The 21,587-nt window shown below is 38.8% G+C and overlaps 1 protein-coding gene across 2 annotated transcripts in view; it reads left to right on the top strand.

Moving 5' to 3' along the window:
- Positions 1 to 21,587, top strand: part of CIT (citron rho-interacting serine/threonine kinase) — a 90,819-nt gene that overhangs the window by 40,111 nt on the left and 29,121 nt on the right. For both annotated transcript variants that reach the window (XM_024197388.2, XM_024197387.2), the window contains exons 18-24: positions 96 to 221; positions 4,740 to 4,835; positions 8,960 to 9,076; positions 9,577 to 9,686; positions 13,207 to 13,381; positions 15,185 to 15,382; positions 17,673 to 17,726. In XM_024197388.2, the coding sequence (XP_024053156.1) occupies positions 96 to 221; positions 4,740 to 4,835; positions 8,960 to 9,076; positions 9,577 to 9,686; positions 13,207 to 13,381; positions 15,185 to 15,382; positions 17,673 to 17,726 (876 nt within the window). The remainder of the gene's footprint in view (positions 1 to 95; positions 222 to 4,739; positions 4,836 to 8,959; positions 9,077 to 9,576; positions 9,687 to 13,206; positions 13,382 to 15,184; positions 15,383 to 17,672; positions 17,727 to 21,587) is intronic.

Genomic DNA, 21,587 nt, shown 5'->3' with positions numbered 1-21,587 from the left:
TGATGGCTTCAGCTGACTTTTCCCAGTGCCTGCTCACTGCTGTTTGATAATCAAAACTTGTTTAGCTTAAATGGCAGTTCATAATTGCTCTGCAGGAACGGCGCCATTCTCTGGAGAATCAAGTGAAGAGATTAGAGACTGTGGAACGCAGAGAAAACCGACTAAAGGAAGATATTCAAACTAAATCTCAGCAGATTCAACAGATGGCAGACAAAATTTTGGTGAGCAGGGATGAAAATGAAAGATAAAGGGAAAGAGTATGCCACAGTGGAGTGGGAAGAGAGGACATAGAACTACATAAAATCGGGTGGGGGTTGTTGAATAAGGGAATTGGATGTTGTATAAATTTTATGTTGGAAATAACTTCAGTGCACAAATTCTGCTGCCTGCAGTGTTAGTTATAAACTAACTCCTAGGTATCTATGCTCTCTTACCAAATGACTTTTTAAAAATCCCAGTTGCCCCAATAGGAAACTTTCCAGCTCAATTGTATTAACTCACTAGTATGCAATTCATTTCCTAATGTCTATTTCAAAAGCATAACTTTCTTAATGGTCAGTGCTGGGTTGTGTAACAATGACATCTTTAGTATTTAACTTTGAAATCCCTTGCAATTTAGTCTGACTTCTAATCTATCCCAAATTCTTGCATTTTGCAGAAGAACAAAATGAATCATCAAAACTGTTTTTCTCTTAAAATATTTGTCAGAGATCCATTCTCACCCACATACCTTCCCCACTATAGTTGGCAATTTCTTGTTTTTCTTGTTATTAAATCTGTTAAGTCTTTTTGGTTAATTTAGTCTAAAGGGAACCAAACAGAGGGTACTGCTGGTACATATACCTCCCTGGGGGAAGAAGCCATTGTCTTGTGATGAGGCAGATAAATAAATGTGTGCTTCTCTGATGAGTTCTCTTCTACAAATACCCATTCAAACAGTGGGTTTCCTTCTGCAGCATAGGATGTAGGATCTAGACCTGTCAGTCACAGGGAAGTGATTTACTGTGCCCTTGGGAACACTCCCCACCCCCAGTGAGACTGCTTCCAGCGACAATATATATATATATCGTTCCTGGTAGTTGAGTTTATCAACTATCTATCTTTCATTAAATTACCTTTCTACAGTGCCTGAAGGAGACCCAAAAGATAAATTGAAAATTAAAAATGATACCCTACCAAAGGAGGGGTGGAATGGCAAACCTGACTCATTTTTGAAGAAGAGAGATCAGGATAGTACATATTTAGCTTCCCCTTAATAGCTAGGTTCATCATTCCAGCAGTAAGTTTATAACAGCAATGCTACTCTGCAGGAGGGCTAATTAAAAATGTGGTGTTGAAGGAAAAAGGTCACATATTTGGTGTCATTTGTTGCTTTTAGCTTGACTGGAGGTCAGATGAGACTGTAATCTAGAAAAGGGATCGATATGGATTCTCCGCCCCTCCCCCACTCTTTTTCTCTTGGTGTTACTACCAGGAAAACGAACATGTTAAACACCCTTGAACAGGTGGTCGTAGTCCTGACTGCAGGAGAACCGGAGACATACCCTGTGTGAAGACCCAATGGGAATGTATAAATAGCCTTAACTGAAGTTGATAGGTGATCCATAATTGTTCTGAGAAATAGCTGCATAAATGGATTTCAAGATCAGAACCCTTGAGGCACCATAAAGAAGGTAGAATAAGGCCCTTGGCATTGTTCTTTCTTTCAGCATCAGGGCATGATAAGTGAAAGACCACTGCTTGCACGGGTACAAAGCCAGCTTTGTATTCAGAGACCATGTAACACATTGAGACTTGTTGCATAAGTCTCTTGTGTGTATTTGGGCATTTTTGTTTGAGTTTTATTATTCTCCATAAAAAATGGAAGGGAATGCAGGAAATATAATTTCACTGTTCCATGGGCCTTGTTTTGAATCTGCAGTTTTCTCCATGTTTACATAGAATGTTGGGGACCATAATGCCCTTATATAACACTAAGACAAGCAGGTCTGGAGTTTCAGGAGTCTCTTCCTTAGGTCCCGCCAGTTCTGACTTGGAGAGTTAGCCCTCTTTGGAGGGCAAAAGAGAAAATGAAGTTGTTTTTTGCTGATTGCAGTTAGAAGGCTTCTTTTTATGGTGTCTAGAGTTTTTGCTCTACAGTTTGGTGAGATCTGGACTTCTCTGAGGAAGTGTTGGGGTTTTTTTTTTTTTTTTTTCTTTAACCTTAAATGCCTTATGTTTCTCCTGGTGACAAGACAACTGGCAAAAGACCTGAGTCTGAAGATAGGTCAGATGTGGACTTTTGTTCTGTTGGCATGTCCCTGTAGCGGAGAGGGACCTTTTCTGTGATTTTTGCTACAGTGGCAGAGTATATGGAGTGGTGGGCTGAGTCAGATATACATACCTCTGTCTGAAGACTCCTTAATCCCATGAGGCAGCTGGTGTTGGGCATTTTTTACAGGGACTCTGATAAACTGTTCTTGGGAGTGATGGGGAGAAGAGGATGGGTGGAGATGTAGGAACAGGTATGGCCTCTGTTTCTTTTAGTTTTGAGGGAAGACAGGAAGGGAGCCAGGTGGTGAGCCTTCAGAAGAAATGGATGATGGTTTTCTCTGAAGGAATGAACTCTTCTGGTTGTACTTGATAAGCCCTGCTGGCCTGTCTGTAGATGAAGAGAGCCACAGGAAGGATATGCCAAGTTCTGAATCATAAAAAATAAAGGGCAATTTATTCTTTGCTGCTTGGGAGTAGAGATGGTTGTTCTCAGTGGCTATGGTGAATAAAAGGAAGGGGTTGGTTGAGGGGAGCTGAATATGAACTGCTGGAGAAGATTATCTAGAATATTAGGGTTGGAAGGGACCTCAGGAGGTCATCTAGTCCAACCCCCTGCTCAAAGCAGGACCAATCCCTAGACAGATTTTTGCCCCAGATCCCTAAATAGCTCCCTCAAGGATTGAACTCTCAACCCTGGGTTTAGCAGGCCAATGCTCAAACCACTGAGCTATCCCTCCCCCCTAAAATAAGAGACTACATTTCTATGCCTACACTGCAGAGGGCCACTTCAGGAGCTGGCAGAGCTTCTACTCTAGCATGAGCAACCTCGTGGTGGTAACTCTGAAGCTGCTGCTGACCTGACTGTGTGATTCACTATTTGGACCTATACTGTGTGGGCCTGTGTGAAAGCTGAATTGACTTCTTGGTACTAGAAGACATTTTCCAACTGAAGATAACAATAATGCCCCTTCCAGGGTACCAAATGCTGCAGGCTCCTTCTAGATGACTATTTGTTGGCAGGCTTTCACTCCATTTTTGTAGCCCGTGTGGTAGAGGGTTGATGCTGTGACTGGATCAAAGGAACCTTTGTGTACTACCAAGATTGGTTTCCTGAGATAAGAGAAAGGAAGATCAGGGGATAGAAAATGCATGTGTGTCAACTAGAGAAATGTCAGGGAATCAACCCATTTTCCAGGGCTTGTCAGGTCTGGATCTGGATCTGCCTCCTGTGCTACAGAAACTGCTGGAATGGCAAACCTGGCCATGAAGGAGAATAATGTTCTCTGAAGTCTCAACTCTTGAGAGTTAGCCTCAAGAAAGGAGACTCTCTAGCTCTGCCTTAAAGACCAACTTCATGAACAAAAATGCCCCCCTCTACCAAACTGGTTTACCTGTGAGACACAGGGCTGTTTAACTTACTCAAGGCTGTATTTTGTGTGACTTACGTTCCTTCACCCTTGTGAGCCACTGAAGATAAAAATATTTTTTGCACCTAATATATAACTTGTAAAGCACTTTTCATCTTCAAAGCAATTTATAAATATCCATCCTGGCAACAACCATGTAGGGAGGACAGAAAGGATTATCTCCACTCCAATCTACAAATGGAGAATCTGAAGCATAGAAATTAAGGCACCACTGCACTGAGAACTACACTGATGCAGAGGTTTACCTGCATGATCCTCAGTGCAGAATCAAGGTGTAAGTGGATGGATCACTTGATGATTACCTGTTCTGTTCATTCTCTCTGGGGCACCTGGCATTGGCCACTGTCGGAAGACAGGATACTGGGCTAGATGGACCTTTGGTCTGACCCAGTATGGCCATTCTTATGTTCTAAGTGATTTGCCCAAGGCTAGAGAGAGAGGGAGGGACATTATCAGAAATGAGACTAAACTCTCAGGAATTCCCTGTCCTGTATTCAAAGCACTCTACCACATGTCTTTCCCTTGTTGTTAGATATCCATCCATATATTTGAAACCTTCACCAGCCAATCTGATGCAAAGGAATTTAAAGTTAACTGCAAGATGATTGGGGTTTTTTTGTCTATGGTTTCAGAATCCCATCACACATCTGTGAGCTGTTCATAACTGCTCATTATCACAAACCATTCTGGCTCCATTTTGGGAAAGACCTTACTTTTTTTTGGAAGCAGATCGGAAGGGGCAGTACTGGGTCAGGAGGCAGCTCTTGGTGGAGGTGGAATCTACTTCTTTTTTTAAACACCTCTTTACCCTTTTGATTATACTACCCACACTAAAATAGGATAACTGATATATCCATCTGTCTATTTATAAGGTTTAATGCTGGTGATATGTACTTTCATAATGGTATCTCATTCAGCTGAGCTCCAAGGCCTCATAGATTTATATTAGAAAGCCTTAAAACCAGAGGGAATGAGTGTTTTGTACATGTACTGTATATGTATTTGTAAATTCTATGTATTATATTTCTATATATGTCTGACATAAATCTTTGTGTTCAGGAGCTAGAGGAAAAGCACCGTGAGGCTCAGCTGTCAGCACAGCATCTGGAATTGCAGCTGAAACAGAAAGAGCAGTTCTGTGATGAAAAAATCAAAGTAAATATCCCTTTTCATTACCTTCATACTCTTTTATAGGTCCATTGGGCTCTGGATTATCCCCAAACAGCTGCTTTTGGACTCTGATCCCTGGTCCTCTGCTTCCTTCTTCACTTCTTCTGAGGGTTGAATGAAAACTAAATAATTCTGTCTTTCTAACCTGTGCCCATCATGCTCTCACCTTTTGTGTGAGGCTGCATTATCCATGTAGGCTTTGTGAGAGCTATACGAATCCAACTGTTAACAGACCATTCCTTTAGAACAGGTGATTCTTATTCAGTGCTTGTGGGAAATCAGTCTTTCAAAAAGGCTTTTAATTCTGTCTGATGATCTTGCTTTGATCTGAAGAGCATTAACACTAGCATCCCTAGAAGCTTTAAATTTAGAAAACACAAAAGCACTTTTGAAATTCCACCTCCTTGGAGCTGTAACATCTGCCAGTGAGTCCAGGGATCCACCCACTCTGAATTTTTTCTCTTCTCTAGGATATTTTAAGAATTGTAACAAACAGTTGAAAACATGATTATAGACACCACCTAAAATTAGGGAAACCATAGAGAGAGAGAGACAGGATTATGTAGTAGACTTCAGAATTTATCTAAAAAACCTACAGTTTGTCATTCAGCAAAAGTATTCTTTAAGGATCTCTGTGCCTTCCAAGTATGATCTTTTCCTACTCTTTGTCATTATGATTTATTACATTTATATAGCACTATAAATTTACACAGCATTTACAAATGTAAAGACGTGTTCACTGGCCCAAAGAGCTTAGTCTGAATAAGATTAGACTTCAAACAACTGTCCAGGAAAGAGAGATGTTAAGAGATGTTAAGAGAGGAGGAATTTCTTGAAAGAAAATACTGAGTAGTGGAGGGTGCATGGCAGATTGGAACAAGCATACTTTTCAAGGCAGGAAGCCAAGAGTTGGATGTTAGAAAGGAGACCAAAGAAGTGGTAAAGTGAAAGGATTGAAAAGAGTGTAAAGAATGGGAGGGAGCAGTAGAGGGAAATGAGAGCCAGGGTATAAATGGGGCAAGATTATGTGGGCTTTGGTAAATGAGACGAGATGACACTGAAGGGATTTAGGAGGTGGGAAGCATGTATTTGGAGCAGAAATAATAGTAATGGGAGGAAAAGCTATAATGAGAACCTGGATTTGGGAGAGGAAGAGCGAGACAGGTTGAAGATTATGAGCATGGGAAGCACTAAAGATAGTGGAGTTAACAGTGGAGCTAGTGAATGGAATAAGATTAGGAAGGAAGATGTAGGGAAGGGACTAGACGGAGGGACAAATTCAGTTTTGGAGAGGGGGAGAGTAAGTTTGAAATGGTGGTTCTTCCAAGAGGAGATGTCTGAGAAACATTGGAGTTGTGACAGGACAGAAGAATTAGTATGGAATCAAAATGTCAGTTGGCTCTTGGAGTCCAACCATCACTACAGCAGTAGTCCATCAAGTCCAGTCCTCCTAGTCCTTTAATGGCTAGGTTACTGATTTGAACTCTGATCTATAGTCACGGAAACTTATAATATTATGAAATAATATTACGTACCTCTTATGTATTTATTTTAGGGCTGTCAAGCGATTAAAAAAATTAATCGCGATTTAAAAAAAAATCGCGATTAATCGCGCTGTTAAACAATAACAGAATACCATTTATTTAAATATTTTTGGATGTTTTCTACATTTTCAAATATATTGATTTCAAATACAATACCGTACAAAGTGTACGGTGCTCACTTTATATTTATTTTGTATTGCAAATATTTGCACTGTAAAAAACAGAAGAAATAGCATTTTTCAATTTACCTAATGCAAGTTCTGTAGTGCAGTCTCTTTATCATGAAAGTTGAAATTACAAATGTAGAATTATGTAACAAACCAACAACAACAACTGCATTCAAAAATAAAACAATGTAAGACTTTAGAACCGACAAGTCCACTCAGTCCTACTTCAGCGAATTGCTCAGACAAACAAGTTTGGTTACAGTTTTCAGGAAATAATGCTGCCCGCTTCTTGTTTACAGTGTCACCTGAAAGTGAGAACAGGCGTTCGCGTGGCACTATTGTAGCCGGCGTCGCAAGATATTTATGTGCCAGATGCGCTAAAGATTCATATGTCCCTTCATGCTTCAACCACCATTCTAGAGAACATGCGTCCATGGTCATGATGGGTTCTGCTCGATAATGATCAAAAGCAGAGCGGACGGATGCATGTTCGTTTCCATCATCTGAGTCAGATGCCACCAGCAGAAGGTTGATTTTGTTTTTTGGTGGTTCAGGTTCTGTAGTTTCTGCATCGGAGTGTTGCTCTTTTAAGACTTCTGAAAGTATGCTCCACACCTCATCCCTCTCAAATTTTGGACGGCACTTCGGGTTCTTAAACCTTGGGTCGAGTGCTGTAGTTATTTTTAGAAATCTCACATTGGTACCCTCTTTGCGTTTTATCAAATCTGCTGTGGAAATGTTCTTAAAATGAACATGTGCTGGGTCATCATCCGAGATTGCTATAACATTAAATATATGGCAGAATGCGGGTAAAACAGAACAGGAGACAGAGCTCTCCCCCAAGGAGTTTAGTCACAAATTTAATTAATGCATTATTTTTTTAATGAGCATCATCAGCATGGAAGCATGTCCTCTGGAATGGTGGCCAAAGCATGAAGGGGCATACGAATGTTTATCATATCTGGCACGTAAATACCTTGCAACACCGGCTACAAAAGAGCTATGTGAACACCTGTTCTCACTTTCAGGTAACATTGTAAATAAAAAGCAGGCATCATTATCTCCCATAAATGTAAACAACCTTGGCTGAACAAGAAGTAGGATTGAGTGGACTTGTGGGCTCTAAAGTTTTACATTGTTTTTTTGTGTGTGTGCAGTTATGTAACAAAAAATGTACACTTGCAAGTTACACTTTCAGGATAAAAAGATTGCACTACAGTACTTGTATGAGGTGAATTGAAAAATACTATTTCTTTTGTTATTTTTACAGTGCAAATATTTGTAATAAAAAAAAATAAAGTGAGCACTGTACACTTTGTATTCTGTGTTGTAAAAGAAATCAATATATTTGAAAATGTTGAAAAACATCTAAATATATTTGAATTGGTATTCTGTTTAACAATGCGATTAATTTTTTTAATCATTAATTTTTTTGAGTTAATCGCATGAATTAACTGCAATTAATGGACAGCCCTAATTAATTTTTTTATTTCAATTTATTTAAAATCCAAAGCTGTGGACATATGTGCAGAGTATTAATAATAATAAAAAAAAAATCTATGCAACAGCCCAAAGGAGTTGTTTTAGTTCACTTTCTAGTGAACAAGTGTTGGTATCTCTCAAGTCGCCACCTTACTTGGCACCCTTGTTATATGTCTCAGCAGAGAGGCAAAGGATTAAAGTAGTCATGGAGGCTGAATTACTCTCATACCTACATGTGGTTCTTACAGGTCAATGTTGAGGCACATCAGTGAGGTAATGAAAAGGAGCTTTCATTGCCACTTTTCTGCGCCATACGTCCTCTGTGAATAGAGGAATTAATTTTCCATGTATGTCAAACTGGCATATTTCATGAGCACAATTTATGAAAGACTGTTTAAAAAACAACAACAGCCCATAGCCTTTCCAATAACTCCTTTTACTCATTAAACTCAACCTTTTCAGACAGCTGAGTAGTTCCCTCAAAGCTTGCTGTCCCAGGCATTTCCTGCCATCCCATCTAGTTTTCCTTAGGACGTGGTCAAGCCCCTTCGTCGATTGTAACCCGTCCCTGGTGGCTTTCTTTCTGACTGCCCTTTGACTAATGAAACAGGTTCAAGAACAGAACAAGGAGTAATGGTCTCAAGTTGCAGTGGGGGAGGTTTAGGTTGGATATTAGGAAAAACTTTTTCACTAGGAGGGTGGTGAAGCAGTGGAATGGGTTACCTAGGGAGGTGGTGGTGGAATCTCCTTCCCTAGAGATTTTTAAGGTCAGGCTTGACAAAGCCCTGGCTGCGATGATTTAGTTGGGAATTGGTCCTGCTTTGAGCAGGGGGTTGGACTAGATGACCTTCTGAGGTCCCTTCCAACCCTGATATTCTATGATTCAAAGTGAGGAAATTTGTTTTGTTTACTTCAGGTGCTAGATGCTCAGATGAAGAAAGATCTTGCTGATAAGGAAGCACTTGAGAATATGCTGCGAAGACATGAAGAAGAAGCACATGAGAAATGCAAAATTCTGGCTGAGCAGAAGGCGGTAGGTGTAACTGAATCAGAAACAGAAACATTTTAAGAGTAGCCATTTTAAGGCTCTTACCCAGTGATGTTCCTAAAATAAAGATCTTTTGCTGCTGGGTCTTGTTGCTGGAGGCTTCTTGGGGGTAGGGAAGAGGAGTGTGTGGTGTGTGTTTGTGTGGTGGTTTGTTTTGTTTTGATAGCTGTCCTTTTAATTCATGATGTCTGCAAGAACATTCCCTTTCAAGAAAGTCATCCATGCCTAGTATGTTACTACCTGGCAGTCCAGCACATGGTTCACATGGGAGCTGCTTGCTCTTGATCTGGAAGAGACTGGAAAGCAGTTATAGATTGATATAACAGATGTAACATCTGAATATGTGATTGCTTCTTTGTTTTCTTGTCCACTCAGTCTGATATCTTGTTTCTGAATGAAGTTTCTAGAAGTGATTTTTAAATGCCCCCTTGCTGTAGTCACTAACTTCCATCACATGATCTCAAAGGCAGACTGCTCTGTTTCAGATGCTCAATGCCATGGATTCGAAGATAAGGTCATTGGAGCAGAGAATAGTCGAATTGTCTGAGGCTAATAAACTGGCAGCAAATAGCAGCCTTTTTACACAGAGAAACATGTAAGTAAAGGAACTGCTACAGCACTCTTGCATTTACAAGCCCCGGTGTGAGCTCAGTAAGACCTGTTCTCCAAATATATTATTTCTCTAACAAGAAACTATAGTTTGCTCAATATTTTGTTTCCCCATCATAGCTGTTCAGTTTTATTGGTCTGTATTGTTGCATTTGTTTTGGATCATTTCATGAGGCTGTTGCTGTCCCTTTTTTTGCTGCATGCAATTTTTTGAAATCTATGTATTTAAATGTCTGAAACACTTCCTGAGAAGCAGTAATTTCAATACTGTTCCAGCTGTGGAGATATATAACAATTAGTATTCCTTTTGCTTCTGGTGTTTAGGACTTGATCACATCTGCTTCTTGTGGCCATTACTCATTGAAACTCAAAGCCTTATTATAATTATTTGACACTCAAAGATGAGAAGAAAATGTTAAATGTCCTTTCTTCACAAAGCTTCCATCCTGCTCCCAACAGCTGTCAAGACATCTAAGAAAATTGGATATTGGTTTAGGAATTTTCCTTCATGTTTTTAAATGTTGATTATAAATATGAGGTATTGGTGTTATCTTTGCCTGTTTCAGTTTAAAAAAAAAAAAAAAAAAGAGGGCCCGAGCCCTAGAGTCAAAGTGATTCTTTAATCCTGATTCCTTATTTCTGATCCTGAAACTATTTGGGTACAGTATCCGCCACAATGATTCTATATGGTTTTTAGTTTCAGTTCCTCTTCAGATCTTCTCATCAATGGCCAGTCTAGCTCTCAGTTTAGCCATTTAGGGACCTTACTTCCCCCCCCATGACAGCTCCCTCAGGGTATTCAATTGAGACCTACAGTCCTCTTCAGTCAGTGCAGCATCAGCAGCTGTGCTAGAGGCAAATCCTTATTTTAAAAAGTGAATAATAAAATACTGGATCTCTTGTTGCTATTGTCTCAAATCTTTGATTCCATCTCAGAACCAGATTTTGGTTCAGATTTTAACTTAGATGCCTTATCTTCCCATGAAGATAATTGTTTTCCCTTATTTTTTTCCTAAATGGTTTTAAGCTCTTTTAAAGCGATGTTCTCTGTCACATGAGATTCTACTTTCATGTGTAGGAAAGAGCATAAGCTACTTAATATCCTGTAAGTAGGGAAAAAATAGGGCTTGAGTGGTGCCTATCAGTGAGATATTAGTCATCTTAAAGTTTGGCTGTCTGGAGAAATATGTGCAGACCATCAGCTGCATAGTGGAATGCTGGGTAGCATCTCTGTGGACAGCAGTTGGTTAGATCCATTTGTGAAGTCAAGCAAGGATGAGTTTTGGCAAAGAATCTCTGAACTCTTCTTTTAGCAGTGATTGATTGTACCAACAGAGATGTAATAAAAATTCCTGGCTTTACATTTCAAACTTCTGTCAAGCTCTTCAACCTGAGCAGACTGAAATCTTCCACAAAAGTAACTGTTAAAGTTATACATGAGTTGCTTTATGCAGATGATTATACTCTTGTTATAGGCACTCTAGTTAATCATCCAAAAAGCTTGTAGAGGCTGCTAAAACCATAACATCATTAATCTGAAGAATACAGAAGTAATCTACCAGCTCATACATGGGAAAGCATAGGTAAGACTTAGCATCAGTCAGTGGTCTTGAACTCAATGTGGTAATAGATTTCACTTCCCTTGAAATGCTGTTCTTGCTGACTAAAGAAATGTTTACCAGAATCAAAAAGGGGTATTCTACCGGTTGAAATATTAACTTTGGAACCAGCATGGTTGTCATATGTGAGATCAAAGTTCCATGTTCACCATGCTGTAATGATTTCTTTCTTGGTCTATGGCTATGAAAAATGGAGACATTTGCCAGCATATAAGAGTTGGAGAAACTTAATCAAGACACTTTGGAACTCTTATGGATATTAAATCATAAGATAGACTGGTGGCTGGATGCTATAAGGATGGGGTATTGTAATAATTTAATAATAAAATTACAAATAATGCAATTCTGCAAAGAGGTTGCATAAACAGCTTTGAAAGTCTACTACTGAAAGCACCATTTAGCTGGACTAGATGCATCCTCTGGAAGGAGGACACCAGACTAAAGTCAAAAGGCAGAGGAAGAAATATAATGATGCCTAAAAAAAGAATTCTACCCATTGTGACTTATGTTAAATATTCACATTTTGGGAGGGAGTGGCAAACAAATTGCTTTGGCAAGTCAGTAATCGTGCAGCAAATTTAGAGTGAGTCATGTTAGTCATTAAGAGAAGTGAGTTCTTTTTGAGCAGAGACTGTAGATCTTATCGATATAACTAGCAAATCCTACTGCATTCCTCTGACCTGTGAAAAGGCATGTAAATCTGTAATTGAACCATATTTGAATCCACAAAAGCTATTGCTAAACTGAGCGTTATTGATATGGACAGTTAGCAATTAGAGCCTTCAAAGAATTGTGGAATCCAACCAGCCTTTGTTCTATCAGTAACAAAAAAACCTAATGATTGGCTCTGAAGGAGACGGAGTCATTTCTCATTCTACTGTTGCCCAGGCTATTTGGACAATTCTGGCTGTCAATAATCAGGTTAAAAAAGTGGGGGAAGGATGATTTTGTTCTTATCAAAGCACAGGACTGTGACTCAGAAGACCTGGGTTCTGTTTCTAGCTCTGCTATGTGATCCCGGGCAATCCATGTAATTTCTTTGGGAGAGGGATAATAATACCTATTTCGCAGTATTTTTCTGCATCTGAGTTCATTAATATTTGTAAGTTCTGTGAAGAACCTGAATGGAAGACACTATACAAGGGCAAAGTTTTCAAATGTATTATAATATGATTGTAGGAAGCTACCACTAATTCAGAAAGAGCTTTTCTGCTCTTTTTCAATTAGGATATCTAATTATCAAGCCTTCATGGTAAAAAAAAAAAATAGATCATTGGTTGTAGCAGAAGTTACCAGCTTCTGAATTTCTTGGGAGCACAGGTAATTGTATGTTCAGTGCATACATCTGGGTTTCAGTCAGGGCAAAAGTTTGCTAAAGTGTTGGCCAGATTGGGCTCCTAGCAAGTTTCCAAAGTCCAGAACTAATCTGTATGCAATGAAGCCAGTTGCAGTTCCTCTGATCTGGACGTCTAATGTATGGAAGTTCCTGCTCCCAGCATTCATTGAACCATTTTTTTTCCAAATGGAAAAACAAATGACAAGGAAAAGGTTGACAGCTTAGAATGAGTTGTAGATCAGGCATTCTTGTAGATTTCCAAGGTTTGGTGTTCACCTTTCTCCATGTACAAACAGATGCACAACCTGCAAAACCATGATATCTGAGCTACTCGAGGCACATACTTGGTTTAATCACCGATGTGGGAATCTGTGCAGAAGCCGACATAAGAGACCTTATTTTTTCCATAAAGGGGATGTGAAATTTAAAATAGGAAGAGCTAATTTTGATGTGATCACATTCTGCTTACCAGGAAACTTTTATACCAATGAAACTACATGATCAAAATATATCTTGATTATGTCTTGTCTTGTTGTGTGTTTTCCTATCAGGAAAGCCCAGGAGGAGATGATCTCAGAGCTCAGACAGCAGAAGTTCTACCTGGAAACACAGGCTGGGAAGTTAGAGGCCCAGAACCAAAAACTAGAAGAGCAATTGGAGAAGATCAGTCTTCAGGACCATACTGACAAGAGCCGTCTGTTGGAGTTAGAGACTAGACTGCGAGAGGTGAAAATTTAATCCTTTGCAGATTGATGTACTTGGGTGTATCCCATTTCAAGGAGTACAGTGAGAATTAAAATTAAGTAGTTTTAGTTTTCAGCACTGCAGGATAATGACTTGAGCTGAATGACCCAATTTTTGCTCCATTTCTGTAACAGTGGAAATGTATTGCTTGCTGGAAGGAGTTGAGCATGACTATTTTGGGTTTTTGTTTCTTAGACTGGTCGAGTCTGAGTTTCTAGATCAGCTTGCTTTCTTAGAACCAAATTTATTTGCATCCTTTTGTACAACATCCTTTAATAGTGCCCAGATATAATGGTGATGGGCACAGTATATATGCTTAGCTGGATAATTCATTTATTTTCAGTTGCAGACTTGAAAAATCAAGTTTTTATATTATTTTCGAATAAAAAGGACAGACAGGCAGAAATAGGTTGGAACCACCTCATGTTCTAGAGAAGAGTAACAAAAATGATTAAAGGTCTAGAAAACACGACCTATGAGGGAAGATTGAAAAAATGGGGTTTGCTTAGTCTGGAAAAAAGAAGACCGAGAGGAGACATGATAACAGTTGTCAAGTACATAAAAGGTTGTTACAAGGAGGAGGGAGAAAAATTGTTCTTCTTAACCTCTGAGGATAGGACAAGAAGCAATGGGCTTAAATTGCAGCAAGGGAGGTTTAGGTTGGACATTAGGAAAAACTTCCTGTCAGGGTGGTTAAGCACTGGAATAAATTTCCTAGGGAGATTGTGGAATCTCCATCATTGGGGATTTTTAAGAGCAGGTTAGACAAACACCTGTCAGGGATGGTCTAGATAATACTTAGTCCTGCCATGAGTGTAGGGGACTGGACTAGATGACCTCTTGAGGTCCCTTCAAGTTCTATGATTCCCTGGATAATCTCCTTTTTCCTTCCTTGCTGTCCCTCCTCTAATTCTCAACAAAGACTGAGAGCTCTACTCTGGCTAAGAGGTTTGAGATGTCCAATGTCATTCCTTTAATTAGCCAGTTGTTGCTAGACATCAGTGCAAGGTCTTCTGGCAGGCCTATTTTTCACACATCTGCAATATTATGGGCAGATTCACTTGCAATAACATAAGAAGTCAGGCATCTTAAAGTATTTTAGCTTGAAAATGATCTTTTTCCCAGGGGAATATTTGGAGGAGGGCATGTAAGTGAACCAGCAGCAGGAAGCTAAATTGGAACTTTTTCTTTAAACTATTTTCTCCACTCTGCCATGGTAAATGGGATCTGCCAAGATGTTGCATCACTGCAGGGATAGATCTGTCTGTAACAAGAATCTGAAGGGAAGTTTAAATATGAAAGTAATTGAACAGTATATAAAGACACTTCTTATCTATTCAAAGTAATATTGATAGTTTCTTCTTACAGAGTCTCAAATGCAGTATACTAACTTGCAACTATGGAAGATAATCACACAAGTTATACTTGAACTTTCATATTGTCACAATTATTTATATCAACATTTGATATGTGTTTACAACATAGCTGGCATTACTCTTATATCCTAGTTTTCATTTCAGAACACCATATAGTTTTATTTTTGAACCTTTTCAAACTAAATGAGTGTTTTTCAAGTGATGGATGAAGCAGCATCCTGAGGATAGTTACCTTCAGGTCTGATTTTTAACCAATCCATCCAAATCTGATATTAGCCTGGAGTGTTGCCATGCAATCCCAGAGTGCAATTCTAGGGCAGGGCTCTAGTTTAAAATGAACAAATATAGCAGCTGTACTCTCCATTTCCTTATTAGTAACTCATATTCAGCTGCTGTTGTTTCTCTCCAGGTTAGCTTAGAGCATGAAGAACAAAAGCTGGAATTGAAACGACAGTTAACAGAATTGCAGCTGACCCTCCAGGAAAGAGAATCTCAGATTTCAGGGCTTCAAGCTGCACGATCAGCCCTAGAGAATCAGCTCCGTGAGGCTAAAACTGAACTAGAGGAGACTACAGCTGAGGCAGAGGAGGAGATTCAAGCTCTCACGGTGAGTCCTATACTTCTGGATTGGTATTGCGAACTATACCAGCAGATCTGACAGAATGTTGATGCACACTTCATAAGAAGTGTCCTAACTTATTAGTTTTGAGGTTGTCCTAACTTAAATTTTGTATGTTTAATTTTTGCAATGCAACATATGAAATGTGCCTTGGATTGAGGAAGGCACAGGGACGGCTAAAATGTCAGAGTTCTTTGTCTCTCAAAACATACATATGCTTGTTGTTTGTTGTCCACTTGTGCGAAAACTGATTGGCTATTAGTGAAAACGTCATCAGTTTACTTGATAAGCTAAAAGCCCCACACTAAATTATTCCTACTGTAGGACTTTGACTTTCTGCTGTTTTTTTCTTCCTAAATTCATGTATGACCTTTGAAAGTAGTGCTTTTTCAAAAGGAATGTGATCACAAATGTTCTAGTATTTTCTCTATAATAAGTTAGCCAACTCTGCGATCCTTTTAAAAAAATCAGACAAATATTGTTGTTACTTCTCTAATTTTACTCCAAAGGCTGTTCCATAAAGAATTGTTTCTTTTAGATCTTGCAGTCTCTTGTGAGGTGTGTGAATTACAAAAACTTCAGCAGGGGTTGGGGTGGGGGAAAGATTTTTCCCTGCCCAGTGAACGGAACACTTAATTATATGCTGCTGGTTGCTACTTTGAGTACAAAGAGATGCTTTTAAACTGTTGGATTTTAAATAATGTTTGCTTTGCAAAGGCTTGCTAATGCTGTGGGAGGCAAAGAAATAACTGACCTCCTACTTGAGCTGCCGGCTATCACTCATCGAAGTATCAGTCTTCATTGACCTTCAAATCCAGTTATTTTAGAGTACTGGAAATAGTCTGTTGCCCCAATAGAATCTGATAAAATGGAATCTCCTTGAGTTCTTATTCCTGCCATTACCACCATTCAGATGGGATGGGGGTTCAGCTGAAGACTGGTGCGTGTGTGTCTGCCAATGCTGTTGGATATCCCAGGGGTGAGGAGGGAGATCATTCACTCAGAATTGTTCTAAACTGGTATATACTGGGTAATATATGCTAGGAAAATGCAACAGCAACATGAGTGACTTACAGTAACTGAATAGGGCATGGCAGCAGTTCATCTCAAATACAAAGCAGTTCTTTTTGCTCAAAAATGAGATGCTCCCACTGAAATTTGAAAATTTGGCAGAGTTGTTAGCTGCCATGCGAACAGAATGATGACGTGTTTGATATTTCTTCCTACCACACCAACAAAACAGATGAACGTGTGTGATCTGTGCTTGCTCAGGCAGATATTACCACAACTGTTCTGATGAAATGGTAGTGCTTTTGTACCAGCTATCGTAAGATTCCAATCTGGCACCTCCATGTCACTTTACTCCAGTTTAATGGGTTGGGATATTTTTTGTTTTGAGGGTCTTTTTTGCATTGCCTGTTCTGGTAAGATAACTTTTTAGTTATCACATTGGACTTCTGCTGAACAACTTTTCCTATTGAGTCTCTTGGCTGTAAGGGAAAATGTCTTGAATAAAAGTGATCGGATGTGCTAGTGCACTAGCCTTTTATCTGTTAAGACCTTAATTTGCATATGCTATTAGTCACAACTTAAATCAGTTTGACAGTCTGAGTGAATCTTGAGAGAGGCCATGAGGCTGAAACATGAACTTTGCTTTATCATGCTTTGCTTGTTAATAAGGAAGTAAAATGATGCATGCATTATTTCATTCTTTAAAAATGCTTTGCAGCTTTTAATACTTTGGTTTCCATCTTCCAAAGAAATCATTATTTAGTTTAGTCACGGTTTGGGAGAGTTCCTCAGGGTAGGGTTGAGGTAGATTGGCAGAGCAGTTTGCGGAAGCGTACATAGTACTTCATTGTAGACTTTTCTTTGCAATCATTAAAATATATGTAGTATTAAAAACATGTTACATACAGTATTAATCCAAATGTGGAAGTGAAAACAAACTACTCAAATTATCGTAAGTGAAGAAGGTACACACTTAACATTAAATGGTCACTTACCTTGGAGACCACTTAAGATGGAATGTTTTGCATCATCCAGTTTGTTGTACATTTTGCTAAAGTAGCTCAGAATTGGGAGCATGTGCGTGCTTTGATTAAGTAGGATGTGACTTAATCAGTTCTTTGCCACTACAGAGTGCTTTCATAGCCTGCAACATCTGTCTTCCAAACTTTGCTTGCTGATAGATTGTTCTGAAGTTTATTTAGCAACAGCTGTTGGATTCTAATTCTAATGTATGAAAAATTGATGATTAACTTCTTACCTCCTTTAGGCACATAGAGATGAAATCCAGCGTAAATTTGAAGCCCTTCGTAATAGCTGCACAGTGAGTATTAAATACAGATCATTGAATTATTTTGAAATTAAGGATAAGGAAGGAAACAAACTCATTTACTCCTTGATGGCAATTGTTCCTGACATTGGCTTCTGGCTTCAAGGAGTTAGCAGGAGTTAGCCTGATTGGATCTGATTTCTTTTAGGCCTCAAATAAACCTCAGTTTAGAGGTTTTATTCTGATTTAAAATTGACACTGTCCTTCATCTTTTTGGAGAAGGAAGTCAATTCAAATATCTCATTGCAGTGCAGCTAGTAAGAATGGTGTAGCAGCTGCAAAAATTATGTGGGATATAGATTTTTTCCTTTTATGAGGGAAGGGAAAAGTCTCCCTGTCCAAATTCTGAGCTATAGTCTAGATCTAGGCCAGAGTGAAGGCGCTATCTTGCCACTCTGGGTTTTAAGGAGGGCTTTAACTCTGAAGGGAAAAGAAGTCCCGTGCTTCTGAATAATACATTGTTACATAGTCTCTTGTTCAAAGAGAACTCATTTAGGTTCTTAACTTGTACATTCTGTTACTCGAGAGATCTTTTGATATGTTTTTTCATTCATTTAATTCATACGGGACAGATGTCCTAGATTTTGTGTTCCTTATCATTAGATGTTTTCCCAGATCTGCACTCTTTTTGCTTATTTCTTTATGGTGCTGTATGGACCATGATGACATCGATCTTTCAATGACACACAAATTCTAGAAGTGTCAAACACTGACCACCACCTTCTGTGTAATAATTGGAGGCAGGTCTTTTCAGTCTTTCTAATCCCTCCTCCATTAGCTGGATCTAATTGCTCCTTACCTCTGTAATGGGTATTCCTCTCCCATACTCAGTGGCCTCTCCACAAAGTTAATTGTCCACCATGCTTTGATTGCATAGTCATAGGTGCTGTAGGAAAACCCAAGGTAGAAAGAAAATGCCTTTTTTCAAGAACATCTTTCAGATTTTTTTTTTTTTTTTTTACTTTCCAAATCTGTAGTCCTTGTTCCTCAGGGCCAGGACATTTTTTTACTCTGTTTCCAGTGTACACTGATTTGAAAAAATGAGTAATTAAGTAAGGCCTAGTCTTAATTTGTTGTGGCTTAACCTCTTCCAAAATAAATTCAGACTATCTGTACCTTCTGTCCTCTCCGTCAAGGAGGTAGAGGGTCCACATGTGTACTTCTATCTATCAGTGCTTATTCCCACAGTTGTTTTTTCTACTTCAGTAGTAGATACTCCTTTTCATTCCCTTGTTCTCTGTCTTGCTGTCAGCACAGAATAGCAGCTTTCTGTGCAAGTGACTGATACAGATGATTGGATTTGGCCAGCTTCAAAGATCACATAATCTGTGGATATTCCCATAAATTCTCTTTTCTGCACAGCAAGCTAATTTAAAGAAGTCAAAATTCATTATTTGGCTGATCTATGACTTTGTAAGAATGGGCAATAATCTCCAACAGTGAGGATTGGCACAAGGAGATGCCAAACATGCCAGGTGGTTTCAAGAACAGTGTGAACTTTGGAGATGCCACATTAAAAGATTTGCAAGTGTAATGTTCATCTTAGGTCCTTTAGAAGGATGGTTCATACAACAGCCAATCCCCATCAATAAGAAATTAATCAAATAGCAACTGAATGAATAGCGAATGAATGAAAATTCCAACACCACATTCAGTTTGCAACCCAAGAGAATGAAAAGTATAGTTCTCAAGACTTCTCTCAATAGTCCATAGGCATAAACTCTCATTTCATGTCATAAGCTAACAGCCTACCCTCTTCTCTTCATAAGAACTGAGGAAATGACAGCACAATCTTGTATTGACCAAGGAGAGATCAGTGCATTCTTGTCATGCTTCTTTCTCTGATGCTTCAACCCCGTGTTCATTCAGTAATGGCCATTATGATGCAGCCGTAACTTTTTAGTGGACATCCAAGGCTATGCCACAGTGGTTCAGGGGTGCTGGAACAATTTTTATAGTGGGGGTGCTGAGAGCCATTGAACCAAACTGTAAACCCTGTGTATGATGGAAACCACTTCAAACCTGGGGGTGCGGTAGCACCCCTAGTTCCAGCACCTATGCAGTGGTTCAGAATTTGTGCTGAACTAAAAACAAGAAGATCCATCAGGGTTGTAATTCAAACACATTCCTTTTTAGTCAGCCTAGTAAGGATTAGTGGCCTCTACTCATAAGGGATGTTACTTCAAGATGAACATCAAGAGTGAATTTCCTTGAAGCACTGTGCTGTCAAACTTTATAATGGCCATTGCATTTGTTTTACTTTACTAACAAGTTCAAATCAATATAAGTATGAAAATAAAATGAATTATACAGAAAATGCATTACTGAAGACTGAATGATTTTGATAATGTAGAATGAGAAGTTGCTGTACAGAATGATAGGTAAAGATACTTACAATCTACTTTCTTTGATATCTCCTAGTTGTTTAACTCTTTAGAGGTCCGGGTGTCTGGACACAGAGCAAGCTTACACTTCTAATGTATGTTCTGGTTTATTTATACCCTCAGTCCACTCATGTCCCTCCAACCAAGTCAGGTTACTGTCAGACTCTTCTGATTGTATACTTTAAAATTACTATGATTTGGGATTCATGCATAGAGAATGTTGTTGTGTGATTGTATTGCAAGCCTTTTGTTCTTGCTGGAAGTGCCCCTGCTTTGTGCATGAACTACATATTCAATTGCTCTCTGATAGATTCAGGCTTGAGTTAATCAGTTTACTTCAGTATATCATTCTATTCCTGTCAGGAACAAAAACAAATCTTAGCCTTTGCTCTTAGTCTTATAAGAAATAACATAATTACAGTAAAAATTGCTTTACTTCTCTCATATCTTATCACATCCGTAGCTTATCCAGCAAGTCTGCTGAGAGGGAAAGTCTAATTCTGTGCTTCCAAAGATTCAGTACATCAAAAATGCATAACTTGACTTTTGAAATCATATTTCATGACAAATATTTTCAAGACAGTCAGAAGGATTCTACTAATAAAATGCATTTAATTAAATAGGGAAGTTTATATTTTTGCCACCTTGCTCTTATTTATGGTTTACTGATGGATTTAATAATTTTAGACAACAAAAACAGTTACGTTGGCTTCAGCAGTAATGTAAGCATTTCATAAATATAAATTTCAGTAAAGAGACAGTAAAAATATCTGTGAAAACTTAGGAAAAAAATTAGATTCTTAAATAAATTACTGTGAAGTTCATAAAATCCTGTACATTCTTCATAAAAATCAACATCTGAACCTTCGGGCTCTTTGAATTACAAGCTATTCTTATTTATTACTTTGGCAAGGAGAATGGAAGATCTTGATATATTAATTGGGTGCAGTATCTCCATTTAGCCAGAGAATAATCTAATAAAACCAGATCCACTTTCTTCTCTCCAAAATGGTACCTACACTTTTTTTTGTCATCACCTCCCATTGTTATCTTTAGCCTTATCAGGGCTTGATCCTGTAAACACGTGTGAACGGACTGGACTCTGAGACACAGATCCTGCAAACCCTTTAGGCGCATGCATAACTTTATTCACGTGTGTAGTCCTGTTGACTTCAACCAGATGTCCTGATTCTGAACTGACTTCAGTGAGACTATGCACATGAGTGAATTTACCTCTTCGGTGCTATATACAGTAACATTCATTCCATAGCAAGGAAACCTTGCCTGTCAAAAGATGAGACTGTAACATGAAGCTAATGCCCAGGCAAAAACTTTGGTATGACTGAGTTAAATGCATAAAAAAATCTCTCAGTTGCTTGGCTGTGTTGTAACCCATCTCTCATTTTGTAAAAAATTATGGGAAAGGGTCAGTTGTGTAGCCCAAGTTGGACCTTTACAGTTTTGTAAAAAC

Source organism: Terrapene carolina, unplaced genomic scaffold (genome assembly GCF_002925995.2).
Source record: "Terrapene carolina triunguis isolate 2854851 unplaced genomic scaffold, T_m_triunguis-2.0 Scaffold951, whole genome shotgun sequence".
In the NCBI taxonomy this organism is placed as follows: Eukaryota; Metazoa; Chordata; order Testudines; family Emydidae; genus Terrapene; species Terrapene triunguis.
This window is presented reverse-complemented; position numbering and strand designations above follow the sequence as displayed.